The sequence below is a fragment of the Pristiophorus japonicus genome, chromosome 8, assembly GCF_044704955.1.
Source record: "Pristiophorus japonicus isolate sPriJap1 chromosome 8, sPriJap1.hap1, whole genome shotgun sequence".
NCBI lineage: Eukaryota > Metazoa > Chordata > Chondrichthyes > Pristiophoridae > Pristiophorus > Pristiophorus japonicus.
The window spans coordinates 242,879,327-242,899,932 of record NC_091984.1 but is presented as its reverse complement, the minus strand read 5'-3'; the positions used below and the strand labels follow the sequence as shown (position 1 = coordinate 242,899,932).

General features: G+C 54.8%; 1 protein-coding gene across 1 annotated transcript in view; it reads right to left on the bottom strand.

Moving 5' to 3' along the window:
- The window catches only part of LOC139269272 (nuclear receptor corepressor 2-like), a gene marked incomplete at its 3' end in the record, with an annotated part of 130,366 nt that overhangs the window by 88,437 nt on the left and 21,323 nt on the right, over positions 1-20,606 (bottom strand). Inside the window, exon 2 of the mRNA XM_070888359.1 lies at positions 16,448-16,643. Coding sequence (XP_070744460.1) covers positions 16,448-16,552 — 105 coding nt within the window. The remainder of the gene's footprint in view (positions 1-16,447; positions 16,644-20,606) is intronic.

Here is a 20,606-nt window from a genome sequence, read left to right as displayed (position 1 = left end):
ATAAAGAATATCACAGTCAACGGATCAACAACGGGGGAAGTGGCCGAGATATCAGGGACACATTGTCCAAAGGAGGTAACGGGGTGCAGCTCTCCATACCGAGATGATGATGAGCTCTCGGGACAAACTCCCGGCTGGGCCGGTGAGGGGGGGGGGGAGGGACAGTGTGGGGTGGGGGGCTGGGTCGGTGAGTGGGGGGGGGGGGGCGGTGAGGGGGGCAGTGAGGGGGGGGGGGTGGTCCGGTGAGGGGGGGGCTGGGCCGGTGAGGGGGGGGAGGGGCAGTGAGGGGGGGAGGGGCAGTGAGGGGGGGAGGGGCAGTGAGGGGGGGGCTGGGTCAGTGAGGGGGGGGGGAGAGGCAGTGAGAGGGGGAGCTGGGTCGGTAAGGGGGGGGGGATGGGCAGTGAGCGGAGGGGGCTGAGCCAGTGAGGGGGGGGGCTGGTCCGGTGAGGGGGGGGCTGGGCCGGTGAGGGGGGAGGGGCAGGGCCGGTGAGGGGGGGAACTGGTCCGGCGAGGGGGGGAGCTGGGCCGGTGAGGGGGGGAGCTGGGCCGGTGAGGGGGGGAGCTGGGCCGGTGAGGGGGGGAGCTGGGCCGGTGAGGAGGGGGGGGGGGGCTGGTCCGGTGAGGGGGGGAGCTGGGCCGGTGAGGAGGGGGGGGGGGCTGGGCCGATGAGGGGGGGGAGTTGGGCCGGTGAGGGGGGGAGCTGGGCCGGTGAGGGGGGGAACTGGGCCGGTGAGGGGGGGAGCTGGGCCGGTGAGGGGGGGGGGGGGGCTGAGCCGGTGAGGGGGGGGGGCTGGGCCGGTGAGGAGGGGGGCTGGGCCGGTGAGGAGGGGGGGAGGCTGGTCCGGTGAGTGAGGGGGGGGCTGGTCCAGTGAGGGGGGGGAGGGGCCAGTGAGTGTGGGCTGGGGGGGGGCTGGTCCAGTGAGGGGGAGGCGGGTGGTCCGGTGAGTGGGGGGGTTGGGCCGGTGACGGGGGGGCTGGGCCGGTGACGGGGGGGCTGGGCCGGTGACGGGGGGGCTGGGCCGGTGACGGGGGGGCTGGGCCGGTGACGGGGGGGCTGGGCCGGTGAGGGGGGGGCTGGGCCGGTGAGGGGGGGGCTGGGCCGGTGAGGGGGGGGCTGGGCCGGTGAGGGGGGGGGCTGGGCCGGTGAGGGGGGGGGGCTGGGCCGGTGACGGGGGGGCTGGGCCGGTGACGGGGGGGCTGGGCCGGTGAGGGGGGGGCTGGGCTGCTTCACATCTCACTCAGCACTCGCCGATTGAAATACGTGGTCCACAGATTAACATCTCTTGCTCTCAATTACCTCTCTGATCCATGTCACTGATGTCACGTTAGCTGTTACAAGTGTAACCAGATCGGGCAAGAACAGGAACTCTGAACCCAAGACAGCGGTGTGGTGTGTTATTTTATAGTGGTACCCTTAAGAGGTGAACATGGAACACAGCTCTCGGAGTAAACGTGGAACATACCGCAGAATAAAACAGTGAATTTAACTCCAGGAATAAACGTGTATTGAGGAGCATGCTGCAATACTGTTCCATTTGTGGCATAACTATTTACATCGATGCAGTGTGAATGGTTGCACCATGTATCGTTGGTACTCAGTATCCTACTGATCCAGAAATATCCACTACCCCGACCTTTCTATCCATGGCCACATTCTCTTTAACACATTCTATTTAATATCAATTCCACACAAACAGAACACTCCAACCTGAGGCACAAAATCCGGTCCTTTCCTGTGATACACAGACATTCAGTGAGTACACTCTTTACTACTGATTATCAAATTAATTAATTGCTAACAATATCTGCGATGCAGTTACAGTTTCCCAGTGGTCCCCTTTATGACTGAATGGGAGAGTTAGGGTACTGGAGGGATGGGGTTATTGGGAGAGTTAGGTTATTGGAGCAGGCCAGATATCTTGCACTGTTTTGGCTTTCCCACCATGTGGAGAGGTGCGTGGCTGGAAGCCAATCTTAATGCGTTAAAACATGAAAAACGACTAAAGCTCAGATGTGACGTTCTGCATGCAAGGCTGAATGGTTATAGGGGGCGTGTGAGTGGTTATAGGGGACGTGTGAGTGGTTATAAGAACATAAGAAATAGCAGGAGTCAGCCATTTGGCCCCACGAGCCTGCTCTGCCATTCAATAAGATCATGGCTGATCCGATCATGGACTCAGCTCCACTTCCCTGCCCACTCTCCATAACCCCTTATTCCCTTATCGTTTAAGAAACTGTCTATTTCTGTCTTAAATTTATTCAATGTCCCAGCTTCCACAGCTCTCTGAGGCAGATACCATTGGCCTTCCTGATCACTTGCTATACCTGCATACTATCCTTTTGTATTTCATGGGGATGTGTGAGTGGTTATAGGGGACGTGTGAGTGGTTATAGGGGAGGGGTTGAGTGGTTATAGGGGACGGGCCGTGTGGTTATAGGGGACGGGTCGAGTGGTTATAGGGGACGGGTCGAGTGGCTATAGGTTCGGGTCGAGTGGCTATAGTGATGGGTCGAGTGGTTATTGGGGATGGGCTGGATGGTTATAGGGGACGGGTCGAGTGGCTATAGGTTCGGGTCGAGTGGCTATAGGGATGGGTCGAGTGGTTATTGGGGATGGGCTGGATGGTTAGAGGGGACTGGTCGAGTGGTTACAGGGGACGTGTCGAGTGGTTATGGGGACTGGTCGTGTGGTTATAGAGGATTGGCTAAGTGGTTATAGGGGACTGGATGAGTATTTATCCCAAAGCAAGCGCTCTACTCGGAACTCCTACATGGCAAGCGAGCCCCAGGTGGGCAGAGGAAACATTTCAAGGACACCCTCAAAGCCTCCCTGAAAAAAAATAACATCCCCACCAACACCTGGGAGTCCCCGGCCCAAGACAGCCCTAAGTGGAGGAAAAGCATCCGGGAGGGTGCTGAGCACCGAGTCTCTTTGCCGAGAGCAAGCTGAAGCCAAGTGTCGACAGCAGAAGGAGCACACGGCAACCCAGGCACCCCACCCATCCATCCTCCAAGCACCTGTGACAGAGACTGTAGGTCCCGCATTGGACTCTTCAGTCACCTCATGTTTGGTGTGGCAGCAAGTCCTCAACTCCCAGGGACTGCCTATGATGATGATGATGATGCTAGGGGACTGGCCGACTGGTTATAGGGGTCTGGCCGACTGGTTATAGGGGTCTGGCCGACTGGTTATAGGGGTCTGGCCGACTGGTTATAGGGGAAATAAACCTGTTTCTCAGCCTAATCACATGAAAAAAACAGCATTTCAGGAAATGTGAGTGCCTGAGCGTTTAGTAACTTATGTAAATACTAACAAAATGCCCAAGAAACAAGTCACAAAACCTGATCAATAAACCCAGAGTCTTCCTGTGACCAAGGATTTAATGCAGAGTTTCATCGTGGATTTTACAAATCCCGGAAACAGCTGACAACTTCACTTGGCAAAAATGCCAAGTGATTCCACTGCTGGTGATTACTGGGAGGGAGGATGGAGAGAGAGTTATCAGATGGCAAGCCCAGGGGACAGGTGCTGACACCACGGAGAGGGAAGGAGCCAAGTGTAGGGCATGCTGACAGGACAGGATCATAGTGAAAGCAGGGACCACCAGGGCTCGGAGACAAGAGCCACCGGACAACAAATAATCAGCACAACAACAACTTGTATTTATATAACGCCTTTAACATGGAGGGGGGAGCGGGGTTGAGGGGTGGGTGAGGGGAGGTAGAGGAAGGGTGGGAGCGGTGGGGGGAAGAGAGAGGGAGTGGGGGGATGAGGGTGGGGGGTGAGAATGGGGGTGAGGGGTGGGAGCGGGGGAAGGGTGCAGTGATACACGACTATCTTGTCTGCAGTAAAAAGCAATGATTTTATTTAAGGTTTATTCAAGACTGAGAATGATCCAGAAATGATTGCATTCCGACAAGGCATCTATGTGCTGTGGCAAGAAGCTTTCTGGCATTTAACTGCACTCTTCAGAAGAAGTTTAATGTCAAATGACTGAATCAAACAGATATTTATACCCTCCCCAGACTATTCCTTAAACCACATTCCCAGAATTTCCATCAAACACTGCCGACCACAGAGCTGCACCTTTTCCCATCACAACCAACACTCGGCATTGCAGCCTCTCACATTAACTGTGTGTCCTGCAACAAGCCAGGTGAGAATGTGGGAAAGTTGTGGTTCGGAAACTGTTCCTACTCACGTGGCACAGCAGCCATCTCCTGCTCAGGGCAAGGCTCAATGCAACACATGTGGCTGTGGGGCACGGAGCCAAACCCAGCCCGAGCACCCAGCACAGACCCCGCTCACCAGCAGCAGGCACAGAGCCACTCAGCTGCAGTTATCGGTTTGGGACTCCAGCTAGTAACAAAAATCGAGAGATATGAATGATTCTCATTAAAAGAGGGAATGTTGTTTGATGACAATGGTTCTCTCTGCTGCAACAAACAATCGCACAATCCCTCTGGACACCCGAATGAAGTAGATAAACCCTCCCCTCTGTGCTCATCCACCTGTGACTGCTCTTTCACCGAAACTCCTTCTTAACATTATCAGCCCTGGCTCAGTAAAAGCAACTTTCATCTCGGAGTCACAAGGTCATGGGTTCAAACCACACTCCACAGATTTGACCACATTACCCAGGCTGACACTCCTAGTGCAGTGCCGAAAGAGTGCCCCTCCGACAGTGTGGCGCTCCCTCAGTACTGCCCCTCCGACAGTGCGGCACTCCCTCAGTACTGCCCCTCCGACAGTGCGGCACTCCCTCAGTACTGCCCCTCCGACAGTGTGGCGCTCCCACAGTACTGCCCCTCCGACAGTGCAGCGCTCCCTCAGTACTGTCCCTCCGACAGTGCGGCACTCCCTCAGTACTGCCCCTCTGACAGTGCGGCGCTCCCTCAGTACTGCACTGGGAGTGTCAGCCTGGATTTTATGCTCAAGTCCCTGGAGGGGGGCTTGAGCCCACAACCGTCTAACTCAGAGCAGAGGATGTGACCCACTGAGCCACGGCTGGCACCCTAAGCTGAAATAATTCTATTCCCCTTCAGTCTTCTTGTAAACATTCTCCGCGAACCATTGGCCAACAGATGCTGCTTCTGCTAATCAAAATTTCCATCCACAGCAACTTCCCAAAGTGAACCTGCAGATCACCTTAAACCCTTCGTTTGTCGTTATTCTCCGAGTCAGTATTATTAAGAATATATAGAAAGTAAATGTATTTTAACTAAAAAGGTTTTGCATAATTTTTACTTTAAAAAGTGAAATATTCTCACATTGAAGGCAGGAAGGTGAACATGGGTCTGAGCCCTGGAGCTCCAGGTGTTGGGCAGGACCAATCACACCCCACATTACAGCCTGCAGTAACAGCACTTAAACCCTTAAATAAATCGCTCAGCAACTGCTGATTACTAAATCAGGAATTAATTCCTGCGGAGTGTCTCGATTAAGCACAAAATATCAACAATGCTGCCGATGTTCTGGCTCCTTGGACAGGCAGTGGATTCTTGCTAGATTCTGTCCTTTCCCCGGTTGTGGGTGTGTGATTGTGTGTCGCAGTGAACAAGTGCAGGGCTGAGCGAACACAATACCTAGCCCCAGCTCCCTGCCCCCACACTGGCAGCGAGTGCAAACACTGCTCACAATCCAAGCAAATGCAAGCCTGGCGTGGGTTCAGTGACATCTCTCGCCTGATCTTTAATGTATCTTCCTGGGTTAAAGATTTTGTTGAACAAAGTATTGAAACCATTTGTTTCGGGGAATTACTGAAGAGAGAAAGGCCTCCCTGTCGGGCACTGTGAGGCAGAGATGCTCCAGGGTTATGGCGAAGGGTGGCTGTGATTTGCTCATCATGTCCTTCAGCGTGAGTCACCAGATCTTGTTGTTTTGCACACACTGGCTGTGAGCCCATGTCTGACCCGTTAGGGAGCTGTTGCTGTTTTGACCCAAAAAAATAACCATAAAAAGGCCTGAGAGATGGGCGGTCCCAAACACAAGCAGGTCACAGGTCAGGCGCCCAAATGCTTGGATCCTGTCCTGGGCACTGTATTGTCTATAGTTTGAGCACTGACTCTGACAAACACGATACCATCAATTCATCTTCCTTTGCCTATTAAGAACCAGATTGTACAATCCATTGAAAGTCAGCTTCTCATGTCGAGGGACTGAAAGCCTTGTGTCACTGCTCATGTCGTGCCTGCGAAATGCAAATCTTTTCTGAAACATTTTGCTGCAAATTCTGAAGCAAAGGTTACGATTCTGCCTTAAACACACTGGCTGGAACTGCAGCTTCTCCCGGCACAGCCTCCAGCTCCCGGCCCGGTCCCCGGCACAGCCCCCGGCTCCCGGCACAGCCCCCAGCTCACAGCGCAGGTTACTCAGTCATCGCCATTCCCAATTACAGCACGCTTTGTCCCTCCCTCGTACCCTCCCTCCCTCCATCCCTCGTACCCTCCCTCCCTCCATCCATCGTACCCTCCCTCCCTCGTACCCTCCCTCCCTCGTACCCTCCCTCGTACCCTCCCTCCCTCGTACCCTCCCTCCATCCCTCGTACCCTCCCTCCCTCGTACCCTCCCTCGTACCCTCCCTCCCTCGTACCCTCCCTCCCTCCCTCGTACCCTCCCTCCCTCCATCCATCGTACCCTCCCTCCCTCGTACCCTCCCTCCCTCCCTCGTACCCTCCCTCGTACCCTCCCTCCCTCCATCCATCGTACCCTCCCTCCCTCGTACCCTCCCTCCCTCCCTCGTACCCTCCCTCCCTCCATCCATCGTACCCTCCCTCCCTCGTACCCTCCCTCTCTCCATCCCTCGTACCCTCCCTCCATCCATCGTACCTTCCCTCCCTCCATCGTACCCTCCCTCCCTCCATCGTACCCTCCCTCCCTCCATCGTACCCTCCCTCCCTCGTACCCTCCCTCCATCCCTCGTACCCTCCCTCTCTCCATCCCTCGTACCCTCCCTCCCTCGTACCCTCCCTCCATCCATCGTACCCTCCCTCCCTCCATCGTACCCTCCCTCCATCCCTCGTACCCTCCCTCTCTCCATCCCTCGTACCCTCCCTCCATCCATCGTACCCTCCCTCCCTCCATCGTACCCACCCTCCATCCCTCGTACCCTCCCTCCCTCGTACCCTCCCTCCATCCATCGTACCCTCCCTCCCTCCATCGTACCCTCCCTCCCTCCATCGTACCCTCCTTCCATCCCTCGTACCCTCCCTCCATCCCTCGTACCCTCCCTCCATCCCTCGTACCCTCCCTCCCTCCATCCCTCGTACCCTCCATCCCTCCTTCTCTCGTACACTCCATCCCTCCCTCCCCCCATCCATCATACCCTCCCTCCCTCCATCCCTCGTACCCTCCCTCCCTCCCTCCATCCCTCGTGCCCTCACTCCTTCCATCACTCGTACCCTCCCTCCATCCATCGTACCCTCCCTCCCTCCATCGTACCCTCCCTCCATCCCTCGTACCCTCCCTCCCTCGTACCCTCCCTCCATCCATCGTACCCTCCCTCCATCCCTCGTACCCTCCCTCCATCCCTTGTACCCTCCCTCCATCCATCTCTCGTACCCTCCATCCCTCCTTCTCTCGTACACTCCATCCCTCCCTCCCTCCATCCGTCATACCCTCCCTCCCTCCATCCCTCGTACCCTCCCTCCCTCATGCCCTCCCTCCCTCCATCCCTCGTGCCCTCACTCCTTCCATCCCTCGTACCCTCACTCCCCATCCTCCCTCCCTCGTACCCTCCCTCGCCATGGTTTAATACCCAGGGATACAGGGCCTGGTTATAATACCCAGGGATACAGTCCATGGTTATAATACCCAGGGATACAGGCCATGGTTATAATACCCAGAGATACAGCCCATGGTTATAATACCCAGGGATACAGGCCATGGTTATAATACCCAGGGATATAGGCCATGGTTATAATACCCAGGGATACAGGCCATGGTTATAATACCCAGGAATACAGGGCATGGTTATAATACCCAGGGATACAGGGTCTGGGTTATAATACCCAGGGATACAGGGTCTGGGTTATAATACCCAGGGATACAGGGTCTGGGTTATAATACCCAGGAATACAGGGCCTGGTTATAATACCCAGGGATACAGGGTCTGGGTTATAATACCCAGGGATACAGGGCATGGTTATAATACCCAGGGATACAGGCCATGGTTATAATACCCAGGGATACAGGCCATGGTTATAATACCCAGGAATACAGGCCATGGTTATAATACGCAGGGATACAGGGCCTGGCTATAATACCCAGGGATACAGGGCCTGGCTATAATACCCAGGGATATAGGGCCTGGTTATAATAGCCAGGGATACAGGGCCATGGTTATAATACCCAGGGATACAGGGCCTGGCTATAATACCCAGGGATACAGGGCCTGGTTATAATAGCCAGGGATACAGGGCCATGGTTATAATACCCAGGGATACAGGGCCATGTTATAATACCCAGGGATACAGGCCATGGTTAAAATACCCAGGGATACAGGGCCATGTTATAATACCCAGGGATACAGGGCCTGGTTATAATACCCAGGGATACAGGGCCTGGTTATAATACCCAGGGATACAGGGCCTGGTTATAATACCCAGGGATACAGGCCATGGTTATAATACCCAGCGATACAGGGCCTGGTTATAATACCCGGGGATATAGGGCCTGGTTATAATACCCAGGAATACAGGCCATGGTTATAATACCCAGCGATACAGGGCCTGGTTATAATACCCAGGGATACAGGGCCTGGTTATAATACCCGGGGATACAGGCCATGGTTATAATATCCAGGGATACAGGGCCTGGTTATAATACCCAGGGATATAGGCCATGGTTATAATACCCGGGATACAGCACCTGGTTATAATACCCAGGGCTACGGTGCACTGGTTGAAGATGTGAATGCCGCAGCACTTCCATAAACCTGAACATGTCAGATTGGCAGCAGGTTAACAACGGTCACAGGAAGACCATTGTCTCATCAGCCTCAACACCAAGCCACGCCATTCGTACTCAACCCTAAATCCAACCGTGTAAATCCCCGTCCCAGGTCACTCTGTAAATCCCCGCCCCCGGTCACTCCGCAAATCCCCGCCCCGGGTCACTCCACAAATCCCGGCCCCGGGTCACTCCACAAATCCCGGCCCCGGGTCACTCTGTAAATCCCCGCCCCGGGTCACTCCGCAAATCCCCGCCCCGGGTCACTCCGCAAATCCCCGCCCCGGGTCACTCCGCAAATCCCCGTCCCGGGTCACTCTGCAAATCCCCGCCCCGGGTCACTCCGCAAATCATGGCCCCGGGTCACTCCGCAAATCATGGCCCCGGGTCACTCCGCAAATCATGGCCCCGGGTCACTCCGTAAATCCCCGCCCCGGGTCACTCCGTAAATCCCCGCCCCGGGTCACTCCGTAAATCCACGCCCCGGGTCACTCCGCAAATCCCCGCCCCGGGTCACTCCGCAAATCCCCGCCCAGGGTCACTCCGTAAATCATGGTCCCGGGTCACTCCGTAAATCATGGTCCCGGGTCACTCCGCAAATCCCCGCCCCGGGTCACTCCGCAAATTCCCGCCCCGGGTCACTCCGCAAATCCCCGCCCCGGGTCACTCCGCAAATCCCCGCCCCGGGTCACTCCGCAAATCCCCGCCCCGGGTCACTCCGCAAATCCCCGCCCCGGGTCACTCCGCAAATCCCCGCCCCGGGTCACTCCGCAAATCCCCGCCCCGGGTCACTCCGCAAATCCCCGCCCCGGGTCACTCCGCAAATCCCCGCCCCGGGTCACTCCGCAAATCCCCGCCCCGGGTCACTCCGCAAATCCCCGCCCCGGGTCACTCCGCAAATCATGGTCCCGGGTCACTCCGCAAATCATGGCCCCGGGTCACTCCGCAAATCATGGCCCCGGGTCACTCCGCAAATCATGGCCCCGGGTCACTCCGTAAATCCCCGCCCCGGGTCACTCCGTAAATCCCCGCCCCGGGTCACTCCGTAAATCCACGCCCCGGGTCACTCCGCAAATCCCCGCCCAGGGTCACTCCGTAAATCATGGTCCCGGGTCACTCCGTAAATCATGGTCCCGGGTCACTCCGCAAATCCCCGCCCCGGGTCACTCCGCAAATTCCCGCCCCGGGTCACTCCGCAAATCCCCGCCCCGGGTCACTCCGCAAATCCCCGCCCCGGGTCACTCCGCAAATCCCCGCCCCGGGTCACTCCGCAAATCCCCGCCCCGGGTCACTCCGCAAATCCCCGCCCCGGGTCACTCCGCAAATCCCCGCCCCGGGTCACTCCGCAAATCCCCGCCCCGGGTCACTCCGCAAATCCCCGCCCCGGGTCACTCCGCAAATCCCCGCCCCGGGTCACTCCGCAAATCCCCGCCCCGGGTCACTCCGCAAATCCCCGCCCCGGGTCACTCCGCAAATCCCCGCCCCGGGTCACTCCGCAAATCCCCGCCCCGGGTCACTCCGTAAATCATGGGCCCGGGTCACTCCGCAAATCATGGTCCCGGGTCACTCCGCAAATCATGGTCCCGGGTCACTCCGCAAATCCCCGCCCCGGGTCACTCCGCAAATCATGGCCCCGGGTCACTCCGCAAATCATGGTCCCGGGTCACTCCGCAAATCATGGCCCCGGGTCACTCTGCAAATCCCCGCCCCGGGTCACTCCGCAAATCATGGCCCCGGGTCACTCCGCAAATCCCCGCCCCGGGTCACTCCGCAAATCCCCGCCCCGGGTCACTCCGCAAATCCCCGCCCCGGGTCACTCCGCAAATCCCCGCCCCGGGTCACTCCGCAAATCCCCGCCCCGGGTCACTCCGCAAATCCCCGCCCCGGGTCACTCCGCAAATCCCCGCCCCGGGTCACTCCGCAAATCCCCGCCCCGGGTCACTCCGCAAATCCCCGCCCCGGGTCACTCCGCAAATCCCCGCCCCGGGTCACTCTGTAAATCATGGGCCCGGGTCACTCCGCAAATCATGGTCCCGGGTCACTCCGCAAATCATGGTCCCGGGTCACTCCGCAAATCCCCGCCCCGGGTCACTCCGCAAATCATGGCCCCGGGTCACTCCGCAAATCATGGTCCCGGGTCACTCCGCAAATCATGGCCCCGGGTCACTCTGCAAATCCCCGCCCCGGGTCACTCCGCAAATCATGGCCCCGGGTCACTCCGCAAATCCCCGCCCCGGGTCACTCCGCAAATCCCCGCCCCGGGTCACTCCGCAAATCCCCGCCCCGGGTCACTCTGTAAATCATGGCCCCGGGTCACTCTCTGTGTAAATCTCAGTCGACCTTCAGTAAAAAGCAATGCAGAAAAATCTATGAATGAGCTGCCTGAGAATCGATGTCTCGCCCGCAGGTCGCTGGATGTAAAGCAGCCCGGGAAGACTCCACGGGGAAGTTGCTGCTCTCCCGACAAGGACTTGTTCCGTGTTATGTGGTATGGAAGGAGAGAGAACAAAGTATCTCAGGGAAACGAGGGGAAAGGAGGCAGTGAATGCACAAATCATTTTCTGCTGGTTGTGAACTTTTCCTTGAAATTAAAATTCTCACTGGCTCAGAAACTTGAAGTGACAAATCACCTCATGTTTCCAAGTTTAATCGGCACCTCAAGTGCAGTAACTATAACTTCAAGTAGAATTTAATATAAATAGTGTTGTGTATCTGTAAAGCATGCACTCCCATGTTCCGCCACCAGGGGGCTCATCCCCTGAAGTCCCATGGGATCCCAGCATCCCTTGGAAGCACTGTATATAAGCCGGCCCCCTAAGGCCTGTTTCTCACTCTGGAGTGTCTTATTAAAGACTGAGGTCACTGTTACTTTAACCTCCCTGTGTGCAGCCTCATCTGTGTTAGGAACACAATAACTGGCGAGGAGAATACAAATCCCAATGCAAAGATGCAGCAAATTGTGGGCATCCTGGAGAAGTTCTCGGAGGGTGAGGACTGGGAAGCCTATGTCGAACGGCTAGACCCGTACTTTGTAGCCAACGAGCTGGACGGAGAAGGAAGCGCTGCAAAAAGGAGAGCGGTCGTCCTCACAGTCTGCGGGGCACCGACCTACAGCTTCATGAAGAATCTTCTGGCTCCGGTGAAACCCACAGATAAGTCATGAGAGGAGCTGTGTACACTGGTTCGAGAGCATCTTAACCCGAGGGAGAGCATGCCGATGGCGAGGTATCGGTTCTACACTTGCCAGCGATCTGAAGGTCAGGAAGTGGCGAGCTACGTCGCAGAGCTAAGGTGACTTGCAGGACAATGTGAGTTTGATGGCTACGTGGAGCAAATGCTCAGAGACTTTTTTGTACTGGGCATTGGCCACGAGACCATCCTACAAAAACTTTTGACGGTAGAGACACCGGCCCTCAGTAAGGCCATTGCGATAGCACAGGCGTTTATATCCACCAGTGATAACACCAAACAAATCTCTCAGCACACAAGTGCTAGCAATGTTCATAAATTAACTGGAACTGTGTTTGCGAGCAGAAATGTACAGGGCAAAACCCATGAGTCTGCAACTGCCAGCAGGCCTCAGGTGACCTAGATGACTCAGAGTCCCCAACAAATGATGAATGCAAGGCAATTCACATCTTGTTGGCGTTGTGGAGGCTTCCATTTAGCCTATTCATGCCGCTTCAAAGGGTATCTTTGCAAGAGCTGTGGAACAATGGGGCACCTCCAACGAGCTTGCAAACGAGCTGCAAGCTCTGTAAAACCTGCTAACCACCACGTGGCAGAGGAAGATCGGTCCATGGTGGATCAAAGCAATTTCGAGCCTGAGAGAGAGGAGGCAGATGCTGAAGTACACGGGGTGCACACATTTTTGACGAAATGTCCACCTATAATGCTAAACGTAAAATTGAATGGCTTACCCGTAGCCATGGAACTGGACACTGGTGCTAGCCAATCCACCATGAGTAAAAAGATGTTTGAGAGGTTGTGGTGTAACAAGGCATTCAGACCAGCCCTGAGCCCCATCCCCACAAAACTGAGAATGTACACCAAAGAGCTTATCACTGTCCTGGGCAGCACCATGGTCAAGGTCACCTACGAGGGCACGGTACACAAACTGTCACTCTGGATTATCCCGGGCGATGGTCACACACTGCTTGGAAGGAGCTGGCTGGGCAAAATCCACTGGAACTGGGATGACGTCTGAGCGCTATCACATGTCGATGAGGCCTCATGTACCCAGGTTCTTAACAAATTTCCTTCCCTTTTTGAGCCAGGCATTGGAAACTTTTCCGGGGCGAAGGTGCGGATCCACTTGGTCCCAGAGGCATGACCCATTCACCACAAGACGCGAGCGGTACCTCACATGATGAGGGAGAGAGTGGAAATCGAGCTGGACAGGCTGCGAGGGATCATCTTCTCAGTGGAATTCAGCAAGCGGGCCAGCCCGATTGTTCCAGTACTCAAAAGTGATGGCACGGTCAGGATTTGCGGCGATTATACAGTAACTATTAATTGTTTCTCGCTACAGGACCAATACCCGCTACTTAAGGCAGACGACCTTTTTGCGACGCTGGCAGGAGGCAAGACGTTCACCAAGCTTGAGCTGACTTCGGCCTACATGACGCAGGAGCTGGAGGAGTCTTCGAAGGGCCTCATCTGCATCAGCACGCACAAGGGACTGTTCATCTACAACAGATGCCCGTTTGGAATTCGGTCGGCTGCAGCGATCTTCCAGAGAAACATGGAGAGCCTACTCAAGTCGGTACCACACACGGTGGTCTTTCAGGACGACATATTGGTCACACGTCGGGACACCGCCGAGCACCTACAAAACCTGGAGGAGGTCCTCCAGCGACTGGATGGCGTAGGGCTGCAGCTGAAGAGGTCGAAATGCGTCTTCATGGCAACAGAAGTGGAGTTTTTGGGGAGAAAGATCGCGGAGGATGGCATTTTGCCCACAGACGCCAAGACACAGGCGATCAGGAATGCGCCCAGGCCACAGAACGTCACGGAGCTGCGGTCGTTCCTGGGACTCCTCAACTATTTTGGTAACTTCCTACTGAGGTTAAGCACCCTCTTAGAGCCCCAACATGTGTTATTGCGTAAAGGTGAGAACTGGATATGGGGGAAAAAAAAACAAGTAATTGCTTTTGAGAAAGCCAGAAACATTTTATGCTCCAACAAGCTGCTTGTCTTGTATAACCCGTGTAAAAGACTTGTGCTAGCATGTGACGCGTCGTTGTACGGAGTCGGGTGTGTATTACAACAAGCTAACGTTGCGGGGAAGTTGCAACCTGTTGCCTATGCTTTCAGGAGCTTGTCTAAGGCCGAGAGGGCCTGCAGCATGATTGAGAAAGAGGCATTAGTGTGTGTGTTCAGGGTAAAGAAAATGCATCAGTGCCTGTTTGGCCTCAAATTTGAGCTGGAAACCGATCATAAGCCCCTCACATCCCTGTTCGCTGAAAACAAGGGGATAAATACTAATGCCTCAGCCCACATACAAAGGTGGGCACTCGCGCTATCAGCATATAACTATACCATCCTCCACAGGCCAGGCACCGAGAACTGTGCGGATGCTCTCAGTCGGCTACCATTGCCCACCACGGGGGTGGAAATGGCGCAGCCTGCAAACTTGTTGATGGTGGCGCAGCCCGCAGACTTGTTGATGGTCATGGAAGCATTTGAAAATGATAAATTACCTGTCACGGCCCGCCAGATTCGGACTTAGACCAGCCAAGATCCTCTGCTGTCCCTAGTAAAAAATTGTGTACAGCATGGGAGCTGGGCCAGCATCCCCGTTGAAATGCAAGAGCTAATCAAGCCGTTCAAAGGGCGAAAGGACGAGCTGTCCATTCAGGCAGACTGCCTGTTGTGGGGTAACCGCGTAGTGCGACCAAAAAAGGGCAGGGAGACGTTCATCTCGGATCTCTATAGAACATACCTGGGTATAATAATGATGAAAGCGATAGCCAGATCCCACGTGTGGTGGCCCGGTATCGACTCTGACTTAGAGTCCTGTGTACGGCAATGCAGCGTATGTGCTCAGTTGAGCAACGCGCCCAGAGAGGCACCACTAAGTTTGTAGTCCTGGCCCTCCAGACCATGGTCAAGGATCCATGTCGACTATGTGGGCCCGTTTCTCGGTAAAATGTTCCTGGTGGTGGTGGGTGCTTTTTCAAAATGGATTGAATGTGAAATAATGTCAGGAAGCACCGCCACCGCCACCATTGAAAGCCTGAGGGCCATGTTTACCACCCACGGCCTGCCTGACACACTGGTCAGTGACAACGGGCCATGTTTCACCAGTGCCGGATTTAAAGAATTCATGACCCACAATGGGATCAAACATGTCACCTCGGCCCCGTTTAAACCAGCCTCCAATGGGCAGGCAGAGCGGGCAGTACAAACCATTATACAGAGCCTTAAAACGAGTCACAGAAGGCTCACTCCAAACCGCCTGTCCCGAGTACTGCTCAGATACCGCACGAGACCCCACTCTCTCACAAGGGTGCCTCCGGCTGAGCTACTCATGAAAAGGACACTTAAAACCAGACTCTCGCTGGTTCACCCCAACCTGCATGATCAGGTAGAGAGCAGGCGGCAGCAACAAAATGTAAACGATGGTCGCGCCACTGTGTCACGGGAAATTGATCTGAATGACCCTGTGTATGTGCTAAACTATGGACATGGTCCCAAGTGGATCGCGGGCACGGTGATAGCTAAAGAAGGGAGTAGGGTGTTTGTAGTCAAACTGGACAATGGACAAATTTGCAGAAAGCACCTGGACTAAACGAGGCTGCGGTTCACAGACTGCCCTGAACAACCCACAACACACACCACCTTTTTCAAGCCCACAACACACACCCAAAGGATCAACGACACCACCCCGGACCAGGAAATCGAACCCATCACGCCCAACAGCCCAGCAAGGCCAGGCTCACCCAGCAGCCCTGCAGGGCTAACAACACGCCAGCCCAGCGAGGGCACAGCCAACACACCAGAACAGACATTTGTACCGAGGCGGTCCACCAGGGAAAGAAAGGCTCCCAACCGCCTCACCTTGTAAATAGTTTTCATTTTGACTTTGGAGGGGAGTGATGTTGTGTATCTGTAAAGCATGCACTCCCATGTTCCGCCACCAGGGAGCGCATCCCCTGAAGTCCCAAGGGATCCCAGCATCCCTTGGGGGCACTGTATATAAGCCGGCCCCTAAGGTCTGTTCCTCACTCTGGAGTGTCTTATTAAAGACTGAGGTCACTGTTACTTTAATCTCCCTGTGTGCAGCCTCATCTGTGTTAGGAACACAATAAATAGAACAAACTTTGTTCACAGTTCTGATGTTTTTCTGTAAAGTCCCACAGAATAGATTTCTCACATTCTCATCCAACCGCACAGGCAGTTTTCAATTTCAATTGGGATTAACTTAAAGCTCAGAAGAAATTGTGACCAATGGACCAAAATTGTAAAAATGAAAAAGTGCAGAATGCAGCTTACCGTGTGTGGTCTGGGTACATGAAGTGGTGAGGGCAGAGTGTGAGCGGCAAATCTTTGCTCAAGTCGCAGCGTGTTCTGCGTTACGGACTGACTGGATCCAGACATTATCACAACGACAGGTCCTTTCACCTCGAATTAGTGGACTGGGAAATACTGGAGTTAGCTGCACCGAGATCTCACCAACCGTGGCCACGATCTGCGGAAAAGTACATGAAAAGGAAAACTAAATCCGACTTCAACCAAAACAATGCATATATTTATTGCAAAAATACAGGATAATCAACATCTGACTGGTCATAACTAGGAGAAAATATTTTCATTGAGTCAAAATTTGAATCAGTTACAAAACTCGAGCAAAACCCAAATATTGCCAACACATTTCCTTGGGTTTTATTCAACAGAACTCTGTACAAATGCGATCCAAGCGAGGTGCTGGAGCGGTTTACAATTCCCGCTCCCTTCCCTACAGTATGGAAAGCAGCAGGATGGATTTCATTACCTCGCAGAGCTGCACATTGTGAATGATCAGAGAATGAGAAACGGAAACAGTCCTACATTCAATCAGAATATTTCTAGAGCCACTCATCAACCTGGCAAATTGCTCGAACCAATGAATTACACGGCCAAGCCCTCAATTGGCTGGAATAAGTTAACCAAATAGGCTGCATAAAAATAATTACTTCTTGAAAACTGCTGCACACACACTGCAACACAGTGACATTTAATAATCAGATGTTTATTGCTGGGTTGAAATGGCTGTTGTTCAGAACGGACAGCTCACATCAAGATAGAACAGAGATAACCACCCCCCCGCATTACCCCCCTGGGCAATACCTCCCAGCCCCTGCAACACACGATCGCCTCCCTCCCGGCAATACTAACCATCCCCCACCCCGGGGCACTGCCGGACCGCCCCTTCCCCCCCCCCCCCCCCCCCGCAATACCCCGCCGGCAATATCCCCCAACCCCTGCAACATAGGACCAACCGTTCACCCCAGACCCTCGGCAGTACACCCCGCCCCCAGTAATACAACCCCCGCAACATCCGCCCATGTGGAAGAGCAGGGAATTCCCCAGCCTACAACCTCTCTATGGCTTACCGTACTGTCACTGTACCGTACCGTACTGTCACTGTACCGTACTGTCACTGTACCGTACTGTCACTGTATCGTCACTGTATCGTACTGTCACTGTATCGTACTGTCACTGTACTGTCACTGTATCGTACTGTCACTGTACCGTACTGTCACTGTACCGTACTGTCACCGTACCGTCACTGTATCGTACTGTCACTGTACCGTACTGTCACTGTACCGTACCGTCACTGTACCGTACTGTCACCGTACCGTCACTGTATCGTACTGTCACTGTACTGTACTGTCACCGTACCGTCACTGTACCGTACTGTCACTGTATCGTCACTGTACCGTACTGTCACTGTATCATCACTGTATCGTACTGTCACTGTATCGTACTGTCACTGTATCGTACTGTCACTGTACCGTACTGTCACTGTATCGTCACTGTATCGTACTGTCACTGTATCGTACTGTCACTGTACTGTCACTGTACCGTACTGTCACTGTATCGTACTGTCACTGTACCGTACTGTCACTGTATTGTACTGTCACCGTACCGTCACTGTACCGTACTGTCACTGTATCGTACTGTCACCGTACCGTACTGTCACTGTATCGTACTGTCACTGTATCGTACTGTCACCGTACCGTCACTGTACCGTACTGTCACTGTACCGTACCGTATTGTCACTGTACCGTACTGTCACTGTACTGTACCGTATTGTCACTATCGTACTGTCACTGTATCGTACTGTCACCGTACCGTCACTGTACCGTACTGTCACTGTATCGTACTGTCACTGTACTGTACCGTATTGTCACTGTACCGTACTGTCACTGTACTGTACCGTATTGTCACTGTACCGTACTGTCACTGTACCGTACCGTATTGTCACTGTACCGTACTGTCACTGTACTGTACCGTATTGTCACTATCGTACTGTCACTGTATCGTACTGTCACCGTACCGTCACTGTACCGTACTGTCACTGTACTGTACCGTATTGTCACTATCGTACCGTCACTGTACCGTACTGTCACTATCGTACTGTCACTGTATCGTACTGTCACTGTATCGTACTGTCACTATCGTACTGTCACTGTATCGTACTGTCACCGTACCGTCACTGTACCGTACTGTCACTGTACCGTACTGAGACTGTACCGTACCGTATTGTCACTGTACCGTACTGTCACTGTACTGTACCGTACTGTCACTATCGTACTGTCACTGTACCGTCACTGTACCGTACTGTCACTGTACCGTACTGTCACTGTATCGTACTGTCACTGTATCGTACTGTCACTGTACTGTCACTGTACCGTACTGTCACTGTACTGTCACTGTACCGTACTGTCACTGTACCGTACTGTCACTACCATACTGTACTGTCACTGTACCGTACTGTCACTACCGTACTGTCACTGTACTGCACTGTCACTGTACCGTACTGTCACTGTACTGCACCGTACTGTCACTGTACCGTACTGTCACTGTACTGTCACTGTACTGTCACTGTACCGTACTGTCACTGTACCGTACTGTCACTACCATACTGTACTGTCACTGTACCGTACTGTCACTGTACTGTCACTGTACCGTACTGTCACTACCATACTGTACTGTCACTGTACCGTACTGTCACTGTACTGCACTGTCACTGTACCGTACTGTCACTGTACTGCACTGTACCGTACTGTCACTGTACCGTACTGTCACCGTACCATACTGTCACTGTACAGTCACTGTACTGTACTGTCACTATCGCACTGTCACTGTACCGCACTGTCACTGTACAAGGCAGTCAATTTGATCAAAGCAAGGTCTCACAAACAGCAATGTGATAATGACCAGATAACCTGATAACCCCTCCGACAGTGTGGTGCTCCCTCAGTACTGTCCCTCCGACAGTGTGGCGCTCTCAGTACTGCCCCTCCGACAGTGTGGCGCTCCCTCAGTACTACCCCTCCGACAGTGTGGCGCTCCCTCAGTACTGTCCCTCCGACAGTGTGGCACTCCATCAGTACTGCCCCTCCGACAGTGCGGCACTCCCTCAGTACTGTCCCTCTGACAGTGTGGCACTCCCTCAGTACTGCCCTTCCGACAGTCCGGCTCTCCCTCAGTACTGCCCCTCCGACAGTGCAGCTCTCCCTCTGTACTGCCCCTCCGACAGTATTGACCCTCCAACCGCGCGGTGCTCCCTCAGTACTGTCCCTCCGACAGTGCGGCGCTCCCTCAGTACTGCTCCTCCGACAGTGCGGCGCTCCCTCAGTACTGCCCCTCCGACAGTGCGGCACTCCCTCAGTACTGCCCCTCCGACAGTGCGGCGCTCCCTCAGTACTGCCCCTCCGACAGTGCGGCATTCCCTCAGTACTGCCCCTCCGACAGTGCGGCACTCCCTCAGTACTGCCCCTCCGACAGTGCGGCACTCCCTCAGTACTGCCCCTCCGACAGTGCGGCACTCCCTCAGTACTGTCCCTCTGACAGTACTGACCTTCCGACAGTGCGGCGCTCCCTCAGTACTGTCCCTCTGACAGTACTGCCCCTCCGACAGTGCGGCACTCCCTCAGTCCTGCCCCTCCGACAGTGCGGCGCTCCCTCAGTACTGCCCCTCCGACAGTACTGACCTTCCGACAGTGCGGCACTCCCTCAGTACTGCCCCTCCGACAGTGCGGCACTCCCTCAGTACTGTCCCTCTGACAGTACTGACCTTCCGACAGTGCGGCGCTCCCTCAGTACTGTCCCTCTGACAGTACTGCCCCTCCGACAGTGCGGCGCTCCCTCAGTACTGTCCCTCTGACAGTACTGCCCCTCCGACAGTGCGGCGCTCCCTCAGTACTGCCCCTCCAACAGTGCGGCACTCCCTCAGTACTGCCCCTCCGACAGTGCGGCGCTCCCTCAGTACTGCCCCTCCGACAGTACTGACCTTCCGACAGTGCGGCGCTCCCTCAGTACTGTCCCTCTGACAGTACTGACCTTCCGACAGTGCGGCACTCCCTCAGTACTGCCCCTCCGACAGTACTGACCTTCCGACAGTGCGGCGCTCCCTCAGTACTGTCCCTCTGACAGTACTGACCTT